This window comes from Triturus cristatus, chromosome 5_1, assembly GCF_964204655.1.
Source record: "Triturus cristatus chromosome 5_1, aTriCri1.1, whole genome shotgun sequence".
Classification (NCBI taxonomy): Eukaryota; Metazoa; Chordata; class Amphibia; order Caudata; family Salamandridae; genus Triturus; species Triturus cristatus.
Window position 1 is genome coordinate 14,204 of NC_140587.1, and position 27,861 is coordinate 42,064.

General features: G+C 43.6%; 1 protein-coding gene across 1 annotated transcript in view; it reads left to right on the top strand.

Annotated features, from left to right (window-relative positions):
• The first annotated feature begins 16,106 nt into the window (after window positions 1–16,106).
• LOC146829903 (phospholipase A2 inhibitor and Ly6/PLAUR domain-containing protein-like) overlaps window positions 16,107–27,861 on the top strand; it is a 78,231-nt gene continuing 66,476 nt past the window's right edge. Inside the window, exons 1-2 of the mRNA XM_085603983.1 lie at window positions 16,107–16,170; window positions 26,266–26,382. Of these exons, the coding sequence (XP_085460109.1) occupies window positions 16,119–16,170; window positions 26,266–26,382 (169 nt within the window). The 5' untranslated portion in view covers window positions 16,107–16,118. The remainder of the gene's footprint in view (window positions 16,171–26,265; window positions 26,383–27,861) is intronic.

Genomic DNA, 27,861 nt, shown 5'->3' on the forward strand with positions numbered 1-27,861 from the left:
CGTTGGGGTCCAAGATAGGGGACATAACTGATCATAAAAATCCATATTTCCACAATACGGTTGATTGGCAAAATAAGAAAATAGATGAAGTATTGAGACATGCTAAATATTTCAGTGATGAAATTGAGGCCAAACAGCGAAAATTAAAAGAAAAGGCAATGTGGGCACAAGTAAAAGTAGCTGAAAGGCAGGAAGCTCAGTTGGTCGTACAAGCAAATAACCTAGGAACTAGACCGAGATTTGGCCCAGGAAAGGGGAAAGGTAATATAGAAGAAGCTAAAAAGAAGTTTCCATGCCATAATTGCGGTAGGTTAGGGCATTGGAAATCCGAGTGTGAATTATCTCCAAGTACTAATAATGAAAATGCATCATTGAATCCGCAGGTGCAGAATGAGGTGAGTGGTCAACTGCAGCAACAGCAGCAGGTGGTTACCTCACAGAATCAGGTGCCAAAACCACTTTTCCCGCAGAGCAGAAACACTCAGAAGTATAGTAATGAATCGGGATTCTACAATGAAGAAGAAGAAGGAGAAGTGTAGCTCACTGGTTAGAGGAGGCATACCCTGAAGCAGAGATCAGACCCGGGACCTGGGTTCGATTCCCGACGCGGCAGGGTCCAGAGCCCAATTGTCCACGGACTCGATAATTCTCGCTTCGGTGCCCACTCTAAGCACGGGTTCACACTATGCAGCTCTGGGCAACAAGCCTGCTTAATCTCCACAACGGCCCCCCGCGGCGGGATGCCTGGCTTTCACCTTGGGGATGCCCAGTACGGGTTATCTTACAGGGAAAAACCAGGACGGGTTCCCAATGCAAGCGCCAAGATGCCCGTAGGGTGATAGCTGCGCTCTATAAGTTCATCAATCAATCATCAATCAAGAACAGGTAAATAAACCGCCACGCACTCGCGCTGTTTCACAGTATTGGCTGCAACGCGATGAGAGTGACTCAGAGGATGGCTATTGACGGTGCCGAAAGGAGGAAGAAGAGTGTGTACTTGGCGCAACTCTAGAAGTAGAACGGACAGGACCATTTGTAGATGGGAAGGTTAATGATGAAAATATTACTTTTCTAGTGGACACTGGAGCCCCTCGATCAACTGTTAGATCAGCTGATGTTAAGATGAGACAATCCAAGTGGTTGGTGTGTCCAATAGACAGATAAAAACATTTCTGACAGAACCAGTGAAAGTTATTATAGGGAAATTTTCAGAGATGCACCGCTTTGTCGTGTGCGACACCAGTCCGGTGAATTTATTAGGTAGGGACCTGTTGTGCAAAATGAATTGCACTATATTCTGTACTCCAGATGGAATAGCATTTGAAACCCCAGATGAGGATGTGCTGTATAAAATGACTATAGCTAACAGGGAAAATGAGGTTACTGAGACTTACGCAATATTCAACCCTGATGAACTACCTAAAGAACTAAAGCAGTCAGTGCAGGCAGAAGTGTGGGATTTTACTGGAGAAGATGTAGGGTTAATGAGAAACGTAGATCCATTCAAAATAACTGTGAAGGAAGGAATAAGCTATCCAAATGTTCCACAGTACAGATTGACACCTGAGATAATTGAAGGAGTTACCCCAATAATTGAGAAAATGATCAAGCAAGGAATTTGAAGCGAAACAATGAGTTGTCCATGTAATTTACCGATAATGGGACTGAAAAAGCCTAATGGGAAATTCAGGATAATGCAGGATTTGAGAAAGGTAAACAAAATTGTGGTATCATGCTGTCCCATTGTGCCAAACCCATCAGTAATTCTGTACCAGATTCCCCATGATGCGGAATGGTATACAGTAATTGATCTATGCCATGCTTTCTTTTCTATCCCATTTCATCATGACAGTCAGCAAATTTTTGCATTTCGTTTTGGGGAGCGTATTTTGGCATGGTGCTGAATCTCACAGGGGTATACAGAGAGCCCCTCATATTTAATCAATTGTTGAAGAAATCTTTGGAAAGTCTGCAAATGCCTGAAAGTTCAGTACTAGTGCAATATATCGATGACCTGTTGGTGGCGTCAAAAACACGTGAAGCTTGCGAGGTAGACACAATAGCACTACTGAATCATTTGGCAGACGGAGGGTTGAAAGTGTCCCCAGCAAAATTACAGTATTGTAAGAATGAAGTACAGTATTTGGGACATAAAATCGAGAAAGGACTGAGAAAAATACCAATAGACAGAATCAGAATTATAAAAGGAATGAGAGCCCCCATGACCCAAAGAGAGGTGAGAATGTTTCTGGGAATGGTGGGGTACTGCCGTCAGTGGATTAGTAATTTTTCCCTGATTGCAAAACCATTGGTACGATTAACAAGGAGTGATGTAAAAGATCCCCTTGAATTGAACAAGGAAGAATTGGCAGCATTCAAACGATTGAAAGAGAGTTTGTGTGAAGCACCAGCACTAGGCATGCCTTACTATGAGAAAGAGTTCGAGTTGTATTGCAGTGAGAGAAATGGATGTGAACTCTCTGTGTTGATCCAGAAGCATGGAAGGTTGAGGAGACCAATTGCATATTGTTCATCAATGCTTGACCCAGTGGCTGCAGCTTTACCTGGGTGTCTGAAAGCAGTGGCTGCAACATGTCGAAGTTTGGAGCAGAGTGAAGGTATTGTGATGGAATATCCGTTGAAAGTGTTTGTACCTCATGATGTGGCGATTCTCTTGACAAAGAGACGTACTCAGTATATGACACATAGTCGGCTGACTAAGTATGAGAAGGTCATATTAGGTGCAACAAATGTGAGCCTTGCGAGATGTGTGAATGTGAATCTTGCAACTTTGTTACCTGATGCTGAGAATGTGGAAGTGAGAGATGAAGCAGATCATGATTGTTTGGATGTGCTTGAGTATAGCACGAAACTACGACCAGATATAAAAGATATACCTTTGCCAGAAAGTGATTTTGTGTTGTTTGTTGATGGGTCATGTTTGAGAACAGATGAAGGAGTGCTAAGCGCAGCATATGCAGTGTGCACGGTTGCAGCAGTGAGGGAAGCATCCTATTTGAAAGGAGTAAGGTCAGCCCAAGTAGCTGCACGTGTTGCTTTGACCAAAGCATACAAAATTGGTAAAAGTATGAGAGTGACTGTGATAACTGACAGCCAGTATGGCTTCGGGGTTGTCCATGATTTTGACCAACTTTGGCTACAAAGAGGTTTCCTGACCTCAAGTGGAACTCCCATAAAGAATGCTGAAATGGTTTGAAAACTGCTTGAGGCGATACAGCTGAATAAAAAAATTGGCTGTTGTGAAATGTGCTGCCCATAGTCAAGGTAGTGATTACATCACTACTGGAAATAGGTATGCGAACGATATGGCACAGTATTGTGCACGGAATCAGAATTCGGTCAATCGGGCCACGGAAAGAGAAATGTCTTCTTGCTCAGTAATGTTTACTAACACTGTGGGAACTTGGAAAGAAGTGAGACAATTACAGGAAGATTCAGGAGATGAGGAGATGAAACAGTGGATAAAAGCAGGTTGTAGACCAAGAGAAAAGGACCGTGTGTGGGTCTGTCGAGATGGAAGACCAGTGATGCCTGATAGCATGATGTCTACCATGGCACGGATGTATCATGGCCAGGGACACATAGGGAGAGACGCCATGATTAGGTCTTTTAAGCAAACCTGGTACACTCCAAAATTCAGACTTGTAGCAGAAAGCCTATGTCAGAGATGCCTAATATGTCAGCAATACAATCCTGGGAGAAAGACAGTGGTGAGTCTAGGAACCATAGGCCGAGAAGGCGGGCCTTTAACCAGAATGCAGGTTGACTTTATTGAAATGCCTCCATGTAACAGACTGAGGTATGTTCTGGTTATAGTCTGCCTGTTTTCTAGGTGGGTGGAAGCATTTCCAACAAGAAAAAATGATGGGATGACAGTGGCTAAGCTACTTTTGGGAGAATTCATCCCCAGGTTTGGGTTCCCAGTGACTCTTGAATCAGACAGAGGAGGACATTTCCATAACGAGATCGTAAAATTGATTTGTGAAGCATTGAATGTACAACAGAAACTACATTGTGCCTACCGACCAGAGGCTTCTGGTGTGGTTGAACAGATGAATGGTACAATCAAAAACAGAATTGGGAAAATATTTTTAGCCACTGGTATGAAATGGCCTGATGTCTTGCCTCTAGTTTTAATGACAATTCGAGCAATACCAGACAGAACCACAGGGTTAAGTCCTCATGAAATAGTCATGGGACGAGCGATGAGGCATGTGTACATTCCAGTCAACAAGCTGATGACAATAACTGATGACATGGTGTTGGAATACTGTAAAGGCCTGGCTGACGCAGTTCATTCTGTGTTTCATCAGGTTGGAGCGGATGCCACCACTCTTGAAAGGAAGCCAGCCCATGATCTAAGCCCAGGAGACTGGGTAAGGATAAAAGTCCACAGAAGAAGAAATTGTTTGGTTCCAAGGTGGGGAAAACCAAGGCAAGTCATTTTGACCACAACAACAGCTGTGAAGTGTGCTGGAGTGAAAAACTGGATCCATGCCAGCCATAATTTGAGGATACCAAATCCAGTTGACAGCAAAGGAAAAGAGTACTATGACAAATCAGAGTCAAGTACTCAATCAGATAACGAAGAGCCAAAAACACAAGAAAATCCTGAAAGGGGGGAAAAAGAATCTGATCAAATATTGGTCTCTAGAAATATCTCTCTGAGAAGACGATTGCAGATTTCTGATATCAGTTCACATTCTGAAGACGAACAAGGGAGACAAGGTCCCAGAAAGGAACACAGAAAGAAAAAAGGAAAAGACAACAAAGAAGCAGTAAAAGAAATTCGAGAGAAGGAAGTTTCAGATGAGACACCAAGAGAAATTCCACCTGAAATAATAGATCAAAGTGAAAAAGGGACAGGTACAGAGAGAGAGGGACAGATTGCGGAAGACCCCCGAGGAGGTGTAGGGAACTGCAACATCCAGCTAGGTGAAGGGACAAGTAGCCAGCAGGAAGACTGCGTGTCGGAGACCCAAGGAGGGACAGAAGTAGGGAAAACAAAACAAGTGGTGGAAAAAGAAGTTGTTGAAAGGAAAAAGAAAGTTGAAACAGAATCTGAAGAGAGTGAAAATGGGATACCAGAAGGTCGAGTTCTAAGAAAAAGGGCTTGGAGAGATGAAAAGAATAATAAAGAAAGTAAACAAGAAAAGAGTTAAAAAGGACGAAGTGTGGCCAAACACAATAAAGAGATTGAGATATCGGCTGACACGAGTGAAATCACCAAGGGCAGATCAGGTGAATGAAGTGACAAGCCAAGAAAAATCAAAAGAAGAAGAGACCAATCAAGATAAGGAGGAGGGAAAAAGAACAAGGAAACCTAACCAGAAGTATAAGTCACCGGATGCGCGCCGAGTGTGGCTAACATCTACATGGGCGAGTGGGAATTAAAAAATATCTTTAATGAAACAGCCCCGTTTTTGTATCAACATGTAAAGAACATGGACAAAAGGGACTGCTACGTATGCATGCAGATACCTGCATCTGTGTAAGAGGGAGTGACTTATCATCACCTTCCAGCAACGTATGGAATAGCATGTAGTGTGATAGCTAGTTTATTTTACGAGACAGGTAAATTAGAAGATTATTTTTCAGATGTAGATAACATTTTTGTGGAAGTACCTGCTAATAACAAACTAAACAAAGTAAGACCTGCTAAGGTATTAGGTGAATTTTTATTAGAAACTAAGGAGCTAACATTAGAATATATATTTAAAAATAATTTGACATGCAGTTTGAAGAAAGAAGAAAGGACATTCCTAGACATGGTCGAGGAAAGGAGATTAAAAATGTGAAGAAAGGCATCTGAAGGAAAAGGGGAGAAAACAGTCTGGGATGTAGAAATGGGAAAACATATGAAGGGAGAGTCTAATCCAACTTTGGCTTTAAATTGGCCTCAGAAAGGGAAACTGTGTATAAGGAGGAATCAAACGGCGTATGACAATCATTTTCTAGGGAATAGTGAGTGCCATGATACATACTGAATCATGGGTGGATGGGGATTTAAAGGTGGAAGAGATCCAGTTTTCCCTGGACTTTATTTCATCTGTGTGGAACAAGGCATATTATCATTTGCCAGACCATTGGTATGGCACATGTTACGTAGGCCTGGTTTTTCCAAAAATCTTTCACATGGACCGAGGTAAAGATGGTGTACATAGTTTAGGTAATCATTTAGTACGTAGTAAAAGAGAATCTTGGGCAGAAATTGTAGGTGAAATTTTTGGAGCATTGATACCAGCAGTGGGAATATCTCTGAATGCGAACAATATTAGAAGATTATCAACAGTAGTGGATCGCTTGTCAACAAGCGCCGCTGGAGGATTCTTATTGGTTAATACTGAAACGGTTGCAATGCGTGCTATGGTAATGCAAAATCGACTTGCCCTTGATATCTTATTGGCAAAAGAGGGTGGAGTCTGTGGAATGCTGAAAGTACAACATTGTTGCACTTACATTCCAGACGAAAGCAAAGATCTGAAAGTTTACATTAAAAATATTACTGAATTGCATGACAAAATTGTACCACTGGAGGTTGAAGGTGTTTGGGAAAAGATTGGGAAGAAAATTGCTGCTATTAAAAATGTCTTAGTGAAAATAGGTAGTACATTTATAGGTAAAATATTATTTCCATTAACATGTGTGATTTTTGTGTTATTAATAATAAGATTAAGTTGCATGTGCTGTAAAAATAAGAAGACAAAGAATAAAATAAAAAGAGAAAAACTAAAAGGAAAAGAAAAGGATCCAGATAAAGACTTAACAGAGATAACTTTAGAAGAATGGAAAGAAAGTTTGTATAAAAATGCAAAAAGAGATGAAGAAGAAACTGAATTATAATTAAGAGCAAGAATACATTTCAATTTTCCGTAAAAGGGTGAAATAAATTAGTGTTGTTGTGGGTTTTCTTTAAAAATTATATATCCTCTCCATTTTGCATGTTTACATTAATAGGAATAATTAATTAATAGTAATTGTACTAATTGTTTGCTGTGTGAATTGACCAACATTACTAATATAAGAAATACACGTGGGAATTGCCTTTGCATGGCCTAATTAATACGTAAACTAATTTTCAACTGCATATAAATAATAGACAATTAGAAATTGCATGATTATGTGTTGCTTTCGTGATGTATTTGTGATTTGTGCTTTATTAATGTGAATATAACCCGCATTAAGTGTTGCTTCTGCAAGATACATACACACACATATGGGTATTAGTAAGGGGATAACATTTTATTAGTGATTTCCATGTATTAATTATGTTTTTGTGTTTCTTTGCTTAAGTTGACCATTTGGTGGCCACAAATTGGCCGACATCCCTATTTGACGAACACAACTCCATTATGAAGGTCTCTGGGTGAAGTGCGCATACGTCACCATCAGCAGCAGTGGCCTCTGGACGACCCTAAACACGACTGTACCCACCAAGGACACTCCGGGCTAACAGCCAGCTGCCCCGAAAAGAAACAATAAAAGTTACTTCAACATGAAATTATGAACTATACCTAAAGAAACATTTCCGTGTGAGAATTTGGTGGAACTGATCTCATCAACCAATCACGAGTATTCAAAATACTGCTCGTTACTTTTTGGGATGTAATTTTACTATAAAAATGGTAGAATAGAGAGGTTGTGGAGCGATACCCTTCAGAAGATTTTCGATTTCCTGACGTTATGCTGACGGAGAGGACGGTGACACTACAGAACAGCTGTTTCCTAAGACTCTGACAGTATGAACTGATGACCAAGATTTTGACTTAGAGGACAACTTTAGCCAGAATAGGTAAATATGATGGTCTACTGCTTGATTAAACCAAAGACTCGATTTTCAATTATTTACATAAAAATTTAAGATTTATTACAAGAACTGTGTTGGGTTGTTCTTATGAAAAATGTATTTATGTAAATAAGTTATAGATTTCGTTATCACTCCAACCTGCAGCTAGCTGATCCATGGCCTATTCATGGGAGGAGTGCAAAAGGTGAAGTTTAGGCCTGAATAAATAGGGATATATGAGTACTTCCTTCCATTACAGCGAGTGGAACAATCACCTCCTTGGAAACAGGTTGTTAGAAGGATGAATGTTGGTGTTATGGGCCCCACCAGCGAATGTAGTGATTGAGTGTGATCTATGATCTGTGACGAAGGGAGGGATTTTACATTCCGCGCTGGATTAGTAGCTCCAACTGCCTGTGAAGCAATTCCAGAGCCTGGCCCAAGCATTGTAAACAAGTATTACATAGAATACATTGACAAGTACAAAGTGACATTCCAACATTTTTATATAAAGAAAGTGCACTGAGAAATAATGCACAGACACCACATGTTGGCAGTCATTTTTTGACTCAGTTGAAAGGAGTAGGGGGAAAAAAGAGAAAAAATGTATAAGAGGGTATAGTAGGAACACTGTGGACTTAGTTTAAGCAGTCTGTACGGTGCAGAGGCAGGGAGTTTGAATGTTGAATAGGCTGTGGAAATCACGTCCACAGAACAACGGTGCTGGTATTGCGGCAAGGTTGCGTAGGGTCTGGAAATCCCGTTGGGAAAACAAAGCACTGTATTGCGGCATGCAGTGTGTAGGGTGCACACACAGGTAGTGTGAATGTTGCGTAGGCCGCGGAAATCACATCCGCAAAACAAAGATTTGCGGTATTGCGGCAATGTTCAGTATACTGTGGAAATCATATCGGGAAAACAACAATGTGCCGCATAGCGGCCTTACTTTAATATAATGCACAGTAATGTTTACTTATAATGCAGTGTTCACTTTTATCATGGATAGTGTCACTTTGTTAGAGGAAATTTGATATTATGTGGGAGGGCGTGTTCTCTCCCTGTGTGCAGAACAAAATTAACGTTCAATTGGCTGAGGTGTTCCAACAACGAGCTTAATGTTCATTGGCTGCGAACTATTGAAAGTAGAAGTGTTGCCAGCCATTCCCTCCCCCTCCACTGAGTAGCACGGACTTCTGATTGGCTCACATGTCGCAAGCAGGACCTTCCAGAGCTTAATGTTCATTGGCTGCAAACCATTGAAAGTAGAAGTGTTGCCAGCCATTCACTCCCCCTCCGTGGAGTAGCAGGGACATCTGATTGGCTGACATGTTCCAAGCAGGACCTTCCCAAGATTAATGTTCATTGGCTGTAAACCATTGAAAGTAGAAGTGTTGGCAGCAATTCCCTCCCCCACCGTGGAGTATCAGGGACATCTGATCGGGTAACGTGATCCAAGCAGGACCTTCCCAAGCTTAATGTTCATTGGCTGTGACGCTTTTTTGCAGGGGTTCTGCTCATGCACAGAACTATGCGCAGGAAACGAGGACCTCAGTGAATTGTGGTGTACCAAAAACTCACCTCCGTACCCAGAACCCCTATCTGACTAGCATCAGTGTCTCATTCGTTCTCCGTATCATCTCGAAGCTACCAATGATTAGACAACCCAGAACAACTGACTTAGAGTACTCTCAGGAATGGTGGGAATCAGAAACATCTTTTCGTTATTATTCTCATATCAGTCCACAACAAGAGTAATCAGAGACACAGTAAAGTTTAAAATGTTTATTTTTAACTACGTGCCCTAAGATGCAGTACTTTGGCTAACATAAGCAGGCAAATTATTAAAAACAAAACCATCAACATTGTTGCAATACCATAGAAAATGAAGGGAGAAATCATATTACAAATGATAGTGGAATACAACTGCCCTCCCTTCGCTAGTAAGCTAGTTTTATGAAACTACTATAAGGTCTCTAGGCTTTTTTCTGTGTCTGGAAAAGGTTTTCTCCAAAGTGTCTGAATCATGCATGCAAATGCAATATTAAAGGCACCCGAGTTTCAGATATTTGCAGCTGTGTGCATGTTATGGCTAGAGCGTGGGTCGATCAACATGAATTCAAAAGCATACATTGTTATTTGACCTTGACGGCTTCTACACACAGTGTTCAGACTAAGGTCGCAATGCACGTCTAGGGATGTGAACAACAGACCGTTCTCATGTGAAGAAAAAGCAAGCAAGCAGTTTTTCTTGTAATAACAGCTACCTGCAGTGTTGTGTGCAAAAGCAGCAAAAGTGGCAAGATGGCGTTTTACATCCAAGCCGCTTATGCTAACATAGCAATGTGTGTACATGGAACTCCGTCTCCACTACAGCATTAAAAGTAGAAATGTTGGCAGCCATTCCCTCCTCCTCTGTGGAACACCATGGACATTTTATTGACTAACGTGTTCCGAGTACAAGTTTGCTCCTTATTGGGTGGGAATGGTTCACTGTTGTCAGCCATTTTGTGACACACTTCATAGGAGTACAGGGAAAAAAAGTAGTAGTGGGGAGGGTCTGAACACTATTAACTCTGTACAGTGGTCAGAAGGTGGTGGACAGGGACTGTGAAGGTAAAAATTGTATTTTATATATTTTTACGGGTAGGGCCATTTATATAATTTGCGTGGGTCCTACAAATCACGGTGGGAAAATTACAGAGTATGTTGCGGTTTTCTTTTTATTAAGTCAGTGGGTGGGATACTTCTCAGGAGCAGTGTGGTGTTTACTTTTCTGACGGGGAGTGCTACATCTTTGGAGCAAATATTCTAATATGGAGGAGGAGGCTGCAAATACAAAGTGCGCTGTTGTGGTCTTCATTTAAATAAGGTTCTGAGTAGGCTACTTCTCGGGAGCAATGATTACTTATAATGTATAGTTATAGTGCTGTGCTTACTTCTGTCGCGGGGAGTGCTACGTCCTTGCAGCAAAATAGTAGGTGCGGTTGCGCTGCAAAAATTTCAGTCTAGGTGTAAAACAGTTATTATTAAGCAATCACAAATATACTTTCTTAGGAAAGGGAAGCTGCATATATCAGAGGGGTGAAAAATAAAAACGCAATTCATAAAATATCCCTTAAGCGTGGCCACACCCTCCCTTTTTTTGTCAACTATAGTTTGTAAAAGTGTTGCCCAATATTCTTGTTAATCTATGAGGGCATCAGTTACTTTTAGAAAAGTTGTGCTACAAGAAACACTCCCGCGCTACATCATCTCAGGTCATAACAACAATAACAAGTAAAAAACAGTTAAACACAAATGAAGTCATATTTCCTAGAAATGTACGCTTTATCAAAATATTAAATTAAGCACTATGTATACAATTCTTTTTTAGGGACTACTGTTTTATAAAACATTAACAGTGTTACAAACTGTGAGGTAGTTATCAATGGAAATAACTGTAGTATATGTTGTTAATCTGCTGAGCTACTTTCAGCTCATGTGCCTTGGGTAGGAAGAGTGAGGGTGGAAGCCCCTTCCTTGTGGAATATGCTTCTTCGGTCTAGGTCTGCTAAGTCTGCTAGGACTATTCCTAATCGCTGGGCTTTCAGAAGGGCTGTGAAGACTTTGTTGTTCTTGATCTAACCCACTGCCCCTTTTGCTGTGTCATCTCTCTAGAATGGTGCTGGGACAAATGTGTTGCCATAACAGAACACAGTGGAGGAAAATGCCTCTATGACCATGAAAACAAAAGATGGGAATATTTGCTCAAAACTGGTCCCATCAAAAACAAAGATTTAGAAGCCAGATCCCGCCACAATAACCTGTAAATTACCTGTAGATCATGGGTATTGCTACAGGGAAGGATGGATCAATTTGTTGAACTCCTCCTGACTGAACACTTTGACTGTCAGCAGTTAACCTCCACATTCGTAGTCAGGAGAGCGCATAAATCCCTTGGCACAAGGCCTCCCTCTTGAGCCCCTCTTTACTTATTGTATGTTTGTTATATTTTAGGAACCGGGACACTCCCCATCGATTGGCTTGAGAACAGGGACTGATACAGTACCAGTTTATGAAACTCCCATTCTTTCCAAACTTCCCTCTGGCTGTCCAAGAGGCATGTTGCAAGTATACTGATGTCAAAGACATGCTTAGAGAACATGGAGTAAAATATCAAATGCTTTACCCTGCCTGTTTGAAAGTGGCATATTTTGGAAATAAAATTCTGCTTGGTGATACGAAGAGGGCGAACACCCAGGCCGTACCCCGGCATGGTTATGCATCCACTGTGAGGAGTGAGTTCCACAGAACGGCCCCTGAGAGACGGTTCCCGCACAACAAATAACACTGCTATTCTTGCAGAATTCCATCAATGCTATAGTCAACTGTACACCTCCCGAGGAACTAATCTAGGCAATGACATAAAAAGGTAAGTCTCAGAAATTCCAATGATATGACTATCGAAAGCTCAGAGGCTTTTATTTAGTTTTGCCCATATTTTCATAAGAAGCGATACAGGCAAAAAACTCTTGATATGGATTCAAGGCGCCTTGGCAAGATGGCCTCAAGATTTGATTTGGATTTAATTTGAATCTAATGTCATGAAGCGCTCAAATACCATAAGGCGTCTTGGTGTTGCTTCTTAAGAGTGAGCGTAAGAGTGGTTAAAAAGAACAGTATTAGTTATTAAAAAGTCAGATTTTTAATGTTTTCCTTTAGGACCATAGATAAAGTACTGTTGTTTAGCTTGATGGCAATTGAGCGAATGACACAATTTTGCCATTCCTGTGGTAAAGCTTTTTCCTCGAAGTGGGCTCTTTTAGTTCTGGGGACTACGGAGATTTGTCAGTAGTTGGTCTTAGATTCCTAGATTGCTCATAAAGATTCCATCAGGAGTGTGTCCTGCTCTTTAGTGAGCAGTGCTACCTGTTGGTGTAGGTCAAAGTTGGCAAGTGTGTCAACAAGAGAGAAGGTGCCAGAGGCATCTAATATTGAAAAATCTGATGACTCAATGCTGGATTCTAGGAATGGACAGAGAGTTTTAAGAAAATAGGTTTTCGTACCCTGTGGATGATAGACACGCAGGCCTTTGAAGAGGTAGATCTTGCTAAGATCTACTGTAGAGCCTGATACTGTCAGGTAGTCTTTGGAGATAATGGCCAAGCCACCCCTAGGTCTACCTGATCTTTCAACCCTCAGGATAGAATAACCTGCCATAACCCCTTGGAAAAGGTCCAGGATGGAATTAGGGTCCGCCCATGTTTCTGTAACAAATATGATATATAACATATGTGTGCCTACAAATTCCACAAGATCTAGATTGTACTTTAATAGGGAAAGTGAATTTACTAGGCTGCATCTAAAAGAGTCCAAAAGGGATTGGTAAGAGGCTTGTTGGGAGCTTGCAGAATGGCAAGCGTGAACGGTATCATAAAAGAGAGTCAGTTTGCAGACTGTGCATTGAGAGGGGTCAAGATGGTGCTCAAGGATTGTGCATCTAGTATTCTTACTGGCTGTGTTTAGTACCGCAAGTTCCTCTTTTGAGTATGTGTCAGATGGCGGTTGTCCTGTAATAAAAGAGTAGGGGATTCTGATGAGAGGTGCGATCTGGGCATGGATGGGTGCTGACAAGCTTGACTTTGGTGCACCTGCTCATGGGTGCATTCTGCAAATCATACAAACATGCACCTACTGGAAATGTAAGCAGAGTCGCTGGATTCTGGCTCTCTGCCCCTCCCACACTCCGAAAGATAGTCATTGTCCTCCTACTGAAACCAGAACCAGGGAAGGACCCACTGCATGCTCCTCCTACAGACCTTTATTAAATTTTGACAACAATATTCTCGCCAAAATCTTGGGGGCTTACCTGCCAAATAATTTTGTTCTAGCAGTCTGGTTTGATCCCACACTGCTCTGCCTTTCTTAATCTGCGTACACTATTCTCGGTGCTCCACATAATATCCTCTGAGACACCTGCAGTGGTGGCTCTGCTTGAGGCAGAGAAGACTTTTGAATCTATGGAATGGTCTTTCTGCAGGCCTCCTTTCAGAAACTGGGTATCCCCATGGGGTTCACATCCCTAATCATGCTGCTGTATTCATAAGCAAGAGAAAAGGGCACGTTGACCCCCTCTTTTGGTTTTGTCAGATGGACAAGGCAGGGATGCCCTCTGTCCCCAATACTCTCCAGCATTCCCATGGTCCCCTTGATTCATCATCTCCAAGAGAGGCACCTCCTTCATGGTGTCAAGTTTTGGGAAGACCCCTTATTAATATTTATCTATGCAGATGATATCCTGCTATTTGTACAACACCAATCTGTTTTCTAGAGCACGTATTGCGTGAGGTGGGGAGGACATTCTGGTCCCGAAATTAATTAAGACAAGTCCAAGCTGTTCCCAATCACGAATGAAACAACCCCTTGGGTGAGCGACATCCCCTAAAGTTGTGCGTGGAATCAGTTAAATACCTAAGCATTCAAATTCATCATGAGAAGGAACAAAACCATCATCTGAACTATGGCCCAGTCATCGAACAACTCTCGATGCAGGTTTAGCGTTGGAATAACTTACTACTTTCAATCGCGGGCCAGATCACCATTATCAAGATGGCGGCGCTTCCTCATTTTTTATATTTGTTTTTAAACATTCCAATTGCTCTCACAAAGTCCTTTTTTATGTTGCTGTGAAGCCTACTTTTTCGACTAGTGTGGGAGGGCCACTGACCCCTGATAGGCTGGGACACATTAACTCTAGCATACAAACTTTGTGGCTTTGGTGTGCCACACTTTCAGTTATACTCCCTAGCGGTGTGGTGTCAATTCACGTGCCATTGTTACCATGGCGATGGTCGAATACCATATGCCATACCCAGAAAAGACCAATCAGACTCATTGCTTCTGCATGCCATATACCCGCATGTAATACCAATGGACCCTATTGACATCCTGACCTTATCAACGTCCAGCTGGGCTTGGTGCAAGCTCCATCCTTTATTGGAAAAGGGACTACTGCATTCCCCCTCCTTACCTATCGCCGGCGGTCCTTGTCTAGCTTCCACTAGTCAACTACTGGTCAAGCTCACATTACTTTGCTTTGCACTACACATTTGATGATCTTTGACTGACGGCTGCGATGTATCACATACCGACAATACCCATTTTGCAGATGCCACTACTATAGACCATTCTGTAATGTTCTGTATATGCAGAGCCACCTCTTACCACCAAAGGAGTTGATACTCTTGACGTCTCTTATTACCGACCCCACCGCACTCAATGACCAAAGCCCCAATAGCACTCTGGATCACGGTCTCAATACATGTTTAAGCACGTCAAGTGTTCTGTATATGAAGATGGCCAAGATGAACATTAGAGAGACTAGGGAAAATATTAAAAAAGAGGCATTAATCATTATTTTATAAAGATATAATGATGGCAACATAAAGCCAAGGATTCAGAAGCATGGAATTGAAATAAATAAGAAAGCCATCCAATCATGCACAATGACAGATCCAAAGCTCACCCTAAGTATATCCTAAAGTATTGCTTTCAATGCTGTCTGCATCAGACTGCTAAAGGTTTCTGCAGTGATACAGAAAAAAGGTATTAATGTATGAATGAGATAATGTACAAATATAAATTAACATCTGCAGAACATCTGCAGAACACTTTTTGCCCCAATTACAGGTGGAAGAGATTGGGATAAGGTATTTGATGCTCCAAGAAAACAGTAATGCTCCAAGGTGAAGTATTTCCTTAGTCTGGTAAATAGCTCTTGTTCAAGTTTAGCCTGGCAATGTGGCAAACCATGAAGATGCAATATTTAACGCACCAGATTCTTCATGTTTCTCTTCTTCTCTGCACATTTCCCCTGAAGAAAATGTAGGAGAGAAACTGTCAGAGGCCTGGTAGTTACCCTCCGCCATCAGTAACCTTCTCTAAGGTAAATATCCCAAGAAGAAATGACCTATGATTCATAATTATGATTACTGCAGGCATTCTTTGTTAATGAATTGGAATTTAGCCCTGAACTTATAAACATTTCCTCGGTACACTCTGGTATTTACTCAATGTATCTGAATTGCATCATATTCTTTTATTTCTAGAGGCTGATCCCAGCAACCAGAGAAGTCCAGCCAATGACACAGATACAAATGAAAAGATCAGCCTCATCACATTTCTGCTCCTGTTTATAGAGCTCGGGTATCATGTGCCCCACTTCTTCTGGGACAGCATAAAAGGAACTCCCTGAGCATGAAATACAAAAAGGACACTGGAAGGTGATCAGGCACAGTGACTGCATCTCGCTGCTCCTTACTCGCTGAGTACCATGAGGGCCCTCCTTGCAGCTGTCGTCATGCTCCAGGCACTGATAGCCGGAGGTAAGATTGTCATAACCTTTTTCATTCTTGAATGGGGTGATTGCACGATCACCCCATTCAAGAATCCACATTGATCAGGATAGTGCATAATTCTCCCCCAAAATCCGCAATAAGAATAACCGTCCCCAGCTAACTCCATCTACTGCCATATGATGTACCTTTTCCCCTTTGTCCCTGTCATTTGGGGCCACCTACCCCTCCTGTTACCTCCAGTAAGTCCCACACAGCGGTATTGCTAGGAGGGTGTCGGACCCATGCCCCCCTTCTCCACCATTCTGTATCACGGACCCTGGCGCACTACTGGTTGTAGGGTTAACGTCCACTTTACTCCTGAGGGACCTTGGGGGCCAAGGAGCCCACCTGGGACCTCCTGTAAGTCCTACACAGCTGGGTTCCTGAGAGCTCCGCCCCTTTTTTCATACATATGTATGCATATAAATATATAGATATACATATGAATATCAAACTTTTCACTAATAACGCCGCTCACGAACTGGGAAGTGCTACTACTCTGCCGTGGTGAAATCGCCCTGAAATAATTAAACTTCCGTTGCAAGATTAATAGTGCGCACACATGTGAGATTCTGTTACTTTATTTCTACACCCAAACAGAAAAACGTGTTTCTGCCATGACAGCTTTTGTCAGTGTCAGCCTGCCACACTGCTGCAACCATTTTTAAACATTATTAGTGTAATGATAATTGAAATCGGATGAAAAAACTCTGAGTCAAAAGTTGTCCCTTTACAGAAAAAGTTGCAGCCATCTTTAAATGGTCAAATTATTCCAGTTTTTTTTAAACAAATTCATCATTCCTTACATTAAAACCATCAGCATTTCTGTTCTGATTTATTGATGTCATATTTGATCACTGTGTAAGCACATTTTATGGCTCATTTTAATGAGACATATACACATGAGGAACATGCAAAACATAAAAAACAGTAATTATCTTCATAGCCTAATGACTTTGCTTATGTTATTGTTGATATTGAATAATCAAGCCCTGAATGGGTAGTGCTAAGAGATTCCTTCCAATCAAGGTAATCATTTATTAACCTCTCTTAGCTACAACAGTTACCCCCATTTATCAATACATAGTGAATCAAATAAACTCATCCACTGGATACCTCAACTACAATGCTATACATAAGGCCAAGGTAATTTCTATTTTTCACAGAGTCTATCAAGACATCCACTCAGCTCTCGTGCCTTAACCTCCAACCTCTTTACTCAATTCATATTTCATTATTTCTTTAAATACTCAGAAAGACTGTGAATATATAAAGTATGGAATGGTCTTTCTGCAGGCCGCAGGGCTCTGCAATAAGCCCCATTCTGTTTAAAGTCTACATGCGTCCCTTGGTGGATATTATTAAATCTTATGGCATAGGCATGGTAAACTATGCAGATGACACCCAGTTGATCTTATCACTGGAGGGAGACCAGTCATCCTCCTTGAAGAATTTTCACGCTTGTCTGCGGAACGTGGCTTGCTGGTTAAGAATTAACTCTCTGCAATTTAATGCAGATAAAACTGAAATCCTCTGTACTGAGGGTGGGAGAGTGTCCCATTCTCTTCCGGTCAACTTCTGGCCCATTCCTGCAGATCCCCCATTGCGACCATCTAAGTCAGTCCGCAATTTGGGAGTTACATTTAATGAGAAACTGACCTTGGAAACACACGTCAACAAGATCTCGGGGACCTGTTTCTCTCTTGTTAGGATCTTGAGGAAGAGTCTCCCTCAGCTCCCGGCTCAGACGCGCCCTCTGGTAGTGAGGAGCGTGATCTCAGCTCCCGGCTCAAACGCGCCCTCTGGTAGTGAGGAGCGTGATCTCAGCTCCCGGCTCAAACGCGCCCTCTTGTAGTGAGGAGCGTGATCTCAGCTCCCGGCTCAGACGCGCCCTCTTGTAGTGAGGAGCGTGATCTCAGCTCCCTGGTCAAACGCGCCCTCTGGTAGTTAGGAGCGTGATCTCAGCTCCCGGCTCAAACGCGCCCTCTGGTAGTTAGGAGCGTGACTTTGAGCAGGTTGGATTATTGTAATTCATTACTGCTGGAACTTCCTAAATGTTTGATGGGGAGATTGCAGAGAATTCAGAATATGGCAGCCAATTTGGCTCTGGCTCCCCCATGAATCTTCCTCTACTCAGGCCCTTGCGGAGCTGCACTGGCTTCCCGTAGCACAGAGGATCCACGCTAAATCCCTCTGCGTTGTGTTGGCACTGCATGGTCTGGGTCCCATACCACTGAAGAGTAAATTCTGCTGGTATCCCCCTTCCCGCAGCCTTCGATCCTCTACAGCTTACTGGGTGAAAGTACCTCGGTTCAGAAGAGCTAAGTTGGGGGGACAAGCTTTTAGTGTTGCTGCTGCGAGACTTTGGAACAAACTGCCCCTGGAGCTGCGACAGTTGAAAGATCTTCTATCTTTTCGTAAACAACTCAAAACCTGTCTTTTCCCCAGAATCTAACATCTCTTTGCTTATATAATAATAACTGTCCCGTCTTTTCCCTCTTTAGCTCCAGGATGCTCGATGAGTTGTAGTGCGCTCTATAAGTTCTTTTTATATTACATTACATTACATTAATAACAACTGCATGGAATCTATCAATCATGTTGAATGCTGTTTTGGGAATTAATATAGATTTACTTTTGAATTATATTTTGGTACGTTTCTGAGGTATATTAATCTGTTCCAGAAACTGGAGACCACTTTCTACTGAGTCGTGCTCTGTTGGTGCTGAGAGACCTTCTAGTTTGTGTGGAGTTCTTAAAGCTGCCAGATCACCCACTGTTAAAAACTTACGTTGATTCTACAGATATATCTCCAATGTTCACAGGCTTCTTAGTTTTTCCATGGAATTGCTTCTTCAATGTGAGTTATCTTATAAACGTATAGACATCTATCCTTGTTTGTACATACTCCCATCTTCTTGTTGTGCAAAATGTCAGCCATCTATGGAGAACTTGTAATCATTTGATGCTTGCTGTCTCTTAGATAAGCTTATTACAGTGAGGTCATGTTATGCTACTTCTGAAATGCCCCTCTTTTGCTCCTGGTAACTCTTGTGGTACCTTGCTGTCTTGTTTCTTTTGCTTCTTTTGCTACTCCTTCTAATTTTTCTCTTTCTTGTTCCAGGGGTCTTGTTTGTTGTGGAAATTGGAGTCTCGATTGTTGTATTATCTGACATTCCTTTGGAAAAATGTGCAACTCCAACCAAATTTGAAGACAAATCGGCAGTAGCTCCTTCTGTTTCTGACTGATCAGTTTCAATCTCAGATTCTGATGTGTCTCTTATTGCTGAAGTGGTGTTCCTCTTACTTGCCACTTGTACCAATTTCCTTGGGTAAAACAAATTTCTTAGCAAAGGTTAACATGTTGGTCTCTTGCAAATGTATCATGTTGGTGCTGCTGAATAATTTCTTCATATTTATCTAGGCGAGACTTCGTTTGTTGTATTACATTTTCAGCAATTTATTTTGTTGAATCCTGCGCAATAGGTCCTCTAGGCACTTAGGGGCATATTATCAAGACAGGCGATAAAATTATCGCCGCTAAAACGGCGATAATGGGCTTGATAATATGCTCTATGGAATTCCAATTGAAGCCCATGTTAGATGTGAAGGACATCTTGATAATATGCCCCATAATTTCAACCAGGAGCTTGCTTCTATCACTTGTAGCATACTTTATACGAATTTCCACCATTCCTTTAACTGATGTCGTATGCTCTGCCCATTCTAACAGAATGTTCGGGTCTGGATTCTCATAGGGGGCACTGTTTAGATCCTTAGACCCTTGGAATGCGATTGAGATCTTTGTTTCTTACATCTTGAAAGTACCCTTGGTACTAGTTCCTCCTTGCACATTTCTATTTCCTTTGTTATCATGAGGTTTCACTGAGAAAAAAGAGACTACCACTTACGATCTCTATTCGTCAATAAACATTTTGTAAAGCAAGGCGATGTAAGTCGGATATTGCAGTTGCATCTGAGTTTAAATTATGACTCGTCAATGCCAGCTGAGGCAGTTATTGCAATTTGATAATTGTAGCAAGAAGTTTGACTTAAAAAAGCTGTTCCTCGGTTGACTATGTGTCCTCTGAGCTGTAGGGCATATCAACAACGACGCGATAGAAAATTATTGCGGCCGTTTTCGGTCAAAAAGCGGCGATAATTTTATCGTCTAATTAGCAAGCTCACTCTAACGCGTGAAACCTTGCTTTAGCATCAGGATTCCTAACGCCCAGCTTTGCATCTCTAATGAGATGCAAAGTGGGCGTTCCTGACCTGACATGACAGGAGAAATGTCGTTAAGCGACATTTCTCCTATCATCAAGCCCCACGCTATGAAGCATAGCGGCAGGAAAAGTAGCGATAACCCCTGTTATCGCTACTTTCCTTACGCCTGCTTCAGGACTGACTTAGCCATGATATCCTATGGAAGGTGGTTATCATGGCTAAGTTTGTGAGGCCCTATCAACAAGCTAACGCCACATTTCGTGAGATTATCGCTGGGTTTCCAGTGATAATCTCACGTTAGGCAGTTAGCACTAGGATTTTTTATCGCTTTTGAGATAAGCGTTGCTAATAGCAAGCTATCTCCGCGTTAAAAATCCATGCTAGCCGGCTATAATTATCCTACCGCTAAGTCAGCTTACGCAATAATTAAACTTTCCTTGCCGTTGCAAGATTAGTAGTGTGCACATTAGTCAGATTCCGGTACTTTATTTCAAACAGAAAAATGCATTTCAGCCAAGACGCCCTTTGTCAATGTGCGCGTGCCACACTGCTACAAATATTTTTAAACATTATTAGTGTCATGATAATTGAAAATGGACTAAAAAACTCTGGGTCAAAAGGTATCCCTTTACAGAAAATGTTGCGATCATTTTTTAATAAATGTATCTTTCCTTACATAATACCATCAATAACTTCTGCTTCGGAACCACGCCAGGCAATGAATATATCATCAATATAATGAGCGCACATAGCTATTTTGTGAGCCCGTTGTTCATTGGTCTTTGCGCAGGCCATGCGCTTCTCCCATCAATATAAACAATAACATAAGCAAAGTCATTAAGATATTAAGACAATGACTGTTTTTTATGTTTTGCATGTTCCTCATCTTTAAATGTCCTATTATAAATGAGCCATAAAATGTGCTGTCACACTGATCAAATATGACATCAATATGATCCGAGTAGAACTTTTGAAGGTTTTAATTGTAAGAAATTAGGAACTTGTTAAAGAATTTAAGGGGGGACTCAACAGAGAAGCCATTCCCTCCCGACACCCTACGCCACATGCCAGTCATCTGAAAGAGAGGTCTGAAAGGAGAGAACAGCCCCTCCCCACACCCATTGATACCGCAACATGCACATCTAGCGGAACTTCCCTGCCAGATATCTCCGCTCTGTAACTCTTCTCTTCACCGACCTTCCCCGCATCAGCCGAACCAGAGCTGGAGGACAAGCCTTCTCCTACCTTTTCCCCAAAAAACAGGAAATAACTCCTACACCCACCTCAGAGCCTCCAGCTCTGTCCTCAGATTCAGAAAGAAATAGAAGACATTTGTCTTCCACAAGACACCAGACAGACCAGTGTTTCCCCCTTTGAAAGAGCCGGGCCCTTCCAGGCGATATGTGTGCACTAAACATAACAATAGCGATAACTTAACATAACGCTATGGTGAAAAGAAGTGTGCATGGCACAAGGCGTCTCAAAGTGATCCAACGCAGGGGAAGAGAGAAACACAACCACATCCATTGTAGCTATGGCAATGTTCTGCACATCTGATCTGACGCAAAGCAGCGTCTCAGCGTTGGTTGTTGCTCTACATTGCATCTAAAGTTAGCAATGCTGTCTTCACTCATCATAAAGGGCCTCATGTAGGTAGCGAAATACCGGTCGGTAACGGCCGATTTTCGGTAAATATGCCGTTACCGACCGGTATACAGACAAGTGAGATGTAGGAGTCCAAAAACCACTTTTCGGTAAATATGAGGCGGTAAATACCGATTCATAGTTACCGAATTCTAAAATACCGATTCATATTTACCGAATACAGAATTAACGATTCGGTAAACATGAAGTGGTAAATATGAAGTGGTAAAATTTTAAAATGACATGTAGGAGCAGTCGGTAATTAAGAAATCCATTAAAATCGGTAATTAAGAGTCGGTAATTAACACGGATTAAAAGCAGGTGGTAACCATCAACAATGGATAAAAGCAAACCCAAAATGCAACAGCGTGGACAACATGGCCGCTATGTACGTCATTGCAAGGCGCCTACGTCTACAGGCAGCAGGACTGAGGGTGTGGCGACGGGAGGAACAAATCTACAGACAGCGCATCACACTATTCCAGCTGACTGATGCAGAGATACATGAGAGGTACAGGCTAGACCCCGAAACCATCATGGACTTAATCAGGGACCTACACCCACTCCTGGACCAGCCAGTTAGAAGGGCGCACGCCATACCCCCACATGTGCAGGTGCTCTGCAGCCTACATCTGTTGGCATCCGGCAGTTATCAGGTGGTGATAGCTGCGGTGGGTGGGGTATCCCAGAGTTGCCTGTCCCGTTTCTTCAGGAAGTTCCTGGATGCCATGATGCAGAGAATGCACCACTACATAAGCTTCCCAAACACACAGGCTGCACTGCAGAAAACAAAAACTGACTTTTATCACATGGCACAGTTCCCCCATGTCCTCGGCTGTATTGATGGTACCCACATCCCAATCTGTCCACCAGCTGATACAGAGCACATCTACAGGAACAGGAAGTCCACCCACTCCATCAACGTGCAGGTGATCTGTGATGCAGGGAACATCATCACAGATATTGTAGCGAAGTTTCCTGGGAGCACCCACGACTCTTACATCTTCCAGAATAGTGGGATATACACACGACTGAGTGCCGGAGAATTCGGAGAGGGATACCTGCTAGGTAAGTAACAGTGACGCCCCTTGAAACATGCAAATCATATTGTCATGAGGCATGTTACTGATGGTTCCCTTTCACCCATCCAGGCGACAGTGCATATGCATGCCGGTCATTCATCCTCACTCCCTACCTACACCCAGCAACCCAGAGTGAGAGACGATACAACGTGGCACACAAAACAACACGCAATGTGGTGGAGCGCACGTTTGGACTACTGAAGAGCAGGTTCCGCTGCCTGCACAAGAGCGGAGGCGCACGCCAGTACAAACCCATCACCTGCTGCAAGATTATTGCCACTTGTGCAATGCTGCACAACCTTGCCACGAAAAAAGGGACAGATGTGGAACTAACATATTTTGAGGACAACGAGGATGAGTCAGGCCAGCCAGAGGGCAATGCAGCTAGAGTGCCAACTGCAATCGATGGGAGAGAGAGACGGGCAGAGATCACATCCAACTATTTCTGAGTAAGTAAGGGGACACAGCGAGTTGTGAGAAGTCATGACGTAGTTTTAATGTGGCACCACGCCATGAACACATGAACAGGCCAATCTGCCAATATACCATCTATACAAGTAGTATGTCCAGGGTTACGTCACCCAATGGGAAGTGGCTAGGCAGGGCGACATCAATGTTTGCGCATACGCGCTGCAGTGGTGGATTGCACGGCCTGTGCATCCTCACTAGAGCCAACCCCAAGCCGCCTGCTGCTCCTGCGTGTTTCTGGGACGGGGGGTGTGATGCTGCTGGTGGTGTCGATGCTCTCCGCAGCATCCCCTGCAGCAGTTGTCGACGCCTGACTCGTCAATAGCACCCCTAGTGCACTTGTCACCTGCACCATCCCCCGAGACAGGTCGCTGCAGCACTGTGTTAGGCCCTCCTGCATCGTCACAGAGCGCCGGCACAGTAGGGAAGTGGCAGTTGCCAGACGGTTGAGTGCCCTGCTGGTAGTGTCCCTTCTCTGGCGTTCCCGGCGCCGTGCTTCGATGTCAGCATCCAATTTGCTGCACAACTGCTGGATAGACTGGGACATGTCCCGAATGCCCGCAGCCATGCCGCCAATGTTTGTGTCCATGTTGACTAAGCTTGTCTTCATCACCCGCATGTGCCTCTGGACTGACATGACTGCCTTTGATTGCAGGCGCTGTTGCTTTAACATTTGGCCCTCGAGCCCCAAGAAGACACCATGGCCGTCAGTGGGTGCTGGTGGACTCTGGACACGCGACCTGCGGCGCCCTCTTGCTTCCGTCTGTGCTGCCTGTGAGGTGTGGGGCACAGTGGCATGGCTCCCTTCCTGGGGCCCGGTGCGGTCTTCTGGGCCCATGCTGTCGTCTGACGAGGTGTCTAAGGCTCGTAGCCTGGCTGCTGGACGCCTCCTCTGTCTCACGCATGCAAGCGGAGATGTGGCCGGTGAATCGAACATGAGTGGCGAGGCTGGCTCTGGTGGTGGTGATGCTGGCTCTCGGTGAGGTGATGCTGCCTCTGTGTGCGGCGAGGCTGGCTGTGTTGGTGGTGCGGCTGCCAGTGGGCCTGCTCCCCGGTCTGTACTTGTGCTGGCTGGAGGTGATTTATGTGGCCGGTGTGCCGTCTCTCCTGCAGCATGCCCTGTCCTGCATGATGTCACATCTGTGGACAGAAATACAACATTGGCTCAGTGTCCCCGAAGGGCTGCATTGCAAGCGGCACAATAAATCATTTCACATTCCAATATGTCCCCTGTCTCCTTGTGCCTCGAGTGCGTGACATGCCTTGTTGCCCTGTAACATTTACGTCATGGTTAGTGTTGCCCTGACTACATCTCCCGAAATGCATTGCCTGTCTGCACTGACACGTGTGGACTGCAGTGTGATTCTCGTTTCACATTTGGGGGATGTGGGATGGGGTAGGGGGGGATACATTGCTGTGCTTTCGTCTTACCTTGGTGTGTTGCGGCTCTGGCAGAGCTGTCGGCGTCCCCAAGTCCCACGACGCTCTCTTACTCGATTGTGGCCGCCACCAGCTCCTCCAGTTCGGTGAGGGCAGGTGCCCTGTTGGTTCCACCTCCGGTCTGGCTGGCCTCCTTCTGGATGTCGCCCATCTTCCTCTTGGTTACAATCCTCAGGTCATACCAGCGCTTTTTGAGGACCTCAATGTCCCTGTGGGTCACTCCCACAGCATTGAACTGCGCCTGGATGGCCAGCCATATGTTGCGCTTTTCCACCTCAGGCACTTGCAGGGATTGCCTGCCGAACAGCTTCTGGTGCTGCTTCACGACCTCCTCCACCAGCACCTGGAGTTCCTTGGGGCTAAATTTCAGCTTCCTCCTCCTTTCCCCTCCGTCTTTCTGTGTTCTCTGGCTGGACATGCTGTTCGTTTACCCGCTCGCACATGCAACTGCTCCCTGCCTCTCCTCTGCACTCCAAGCCTCTCCAGGGTCGGCTAATTATGTACACCTGCCTGGGTGTGGCCACTTCGGCTAATTGAGTACACCTGCCTGGGTGTGGGCAGTTCCTGGTTGGGTGGGCTGTCGTTGCACTGGATTCGCTGTTTCGTCAAGTCATGTGATTTTCTTTACCGACTCCGTACATACCGAATCGGTATTTTCCGATTCGGTAACTACCACCTCGGTATTTTCCGATTCGGTAACTTCCACCTCGGTATTTTCCGATTCGGTAAATACCACCTCGGTATTTACCGATTCGGTGAATTCCGATTCGTGATTACCGAATGTTACCGAATCGGTAACTGTTACCGAATTTTTACCTACATATAACTTACCGATTCTAATTTACCGATTCGGTACGGCTCGGTATTTAAGAACCGGTAAAATTTATTTACCTACATGAGGCCCAAAGTGTCTTAATTCTACCTCAGTTGTTGCTTGTATCTAGTGCTCGGCCCTGCCCGATGCTGCCTTATTTGTTTAGATTCATTTATGCCCCTGCTCTCCAAAACCTGCATCATATAATCCCAATCCTGTGGTCATTTTTTATTATTTCGTATTATTGAGCACTAGAACTTGCTTGACTTCTCCTCAGTCCTTAAACAATTCAATGTGAAGTCTCTAAGGCTAAAACTGTGCCAGTGTGTTTTTATATTTGTGTAGCTCTGTTGAAATGAAAAATAGAATTGTACACAGAACTCTAGATTATTATTTTCTTTTTTGCAGATTGCTTAATTTGTGAGGAGTGTTTGGCTGCCCATGCCAGTAGTTGCTCTGGTATCCTCAAGCAATGTTCTCCTGATGTCACTCACTGTGTCACAGGCCTAAAGAACCAGACAGTGGGTGAGTGTCACGTGCCACATATCTGTAACATTTGAATTTCATCACCAATATATGGCCATTTTTGGGTTGGCTACAAGGTTTCCGGCCGACCTTCAGAATGCCTTTCTATTGTGTTCACATGGCACCAGCTGGTGATTGGCTAATATGTGATGTCAGGTATAAATTCCTCAACCTGCCAACCCCAGTACTCTTGCTTGCAAGTTTTCAAAGTGATAATTTACAAAGTATTTATAACAGAAAAGAAGCACAAGGAGGGTGAAATTGTATTAGATGTATTACCACACTGAACTAAACTATATGGTCATTTAGAAAACCTCAGAAACCTTGACCTTACTCAGCATGTTTCAGAAGTCACTCACACCGTTGGATGCATATTGCACCCCATTTGCAACCGAATCAGCAACATAACAGCTGGCATGCCAGCAACTGTGACCTGGACAGACATGCAGTGTGCAAATTCATTATACCCATCTTGTACCACCACAGATCTATCACCACTAGATCTACCTACCCTAGATAGAAATTCCTCACAGGAGAGGAGTGGGTTTCCGCCCTCTCAACACACTGGTATGAGCTTTTCAGCAACATATTATAAGCCACCAAGAACCTCAACAGCTGGATTTCTACATGTGCAGACACACTGGCTCCCCTCAAGCACAACCCAACAGCAAGAGCCCGACCACAGGCCAGTTGGTGCTTGCAGGTTCTCAGGCCGACAAAACAGCAGCAAGGACATGTTCATTACAACCAAAGATTTCACTGTGCTTCCTCCTGTCCCAGCAACATAACCCCTTACATGACATCTTCAGCAAGCTCTCTTTTGTAACAAAATCTCCTTCATATACAGCAACCTTAACCTTAAAACAGACCTTGTCACCATCGCAACTCAACTTCCCATCATGACTGAAGAATAAACCCCGACCTTGGGGCCTACCATCACCATTGTTGAAATCACTGCAACCATTAGGGCCATCCAATCATGGGCCTCATCCGACACTTGCACCCAAAACGCCTACTGAGTCCTACTGAGCAGCGAACCACTAACACCCAGCCTAAATGCTTTAATCAACCCAGCCACATTGCAAGACACCTGAAAACATGCAACCATTGTGCCCCTGCACAAGAAGCCACCAACTGACCCAGCTATGGGGTCCAACTAAGAACCTTCTCCCTCCTACAAAATCTGGCAAAAATCTTGGAGAAACTAATCAACCAATTCTGTATTGACCCTTCAACAACCACCAGCTCCTTGACGTAACACAATCCAGGTTCACATCAACCACAGTACCAAAACAGCACTCATGGCCAAAGATGAGACCCACATGTTCCTTGACAGAGGAGACATGGCAGCCCTCATCCTCCTGGACCTCTGTGCAGGATTAGTTACAGTCTCACACCCCAATCCTCATCAAGCACCTGCGCCAGATTGGCATCCAAGGACCCACTGTCTGCTGGATCTGCTCCTTCTTAACTGATATA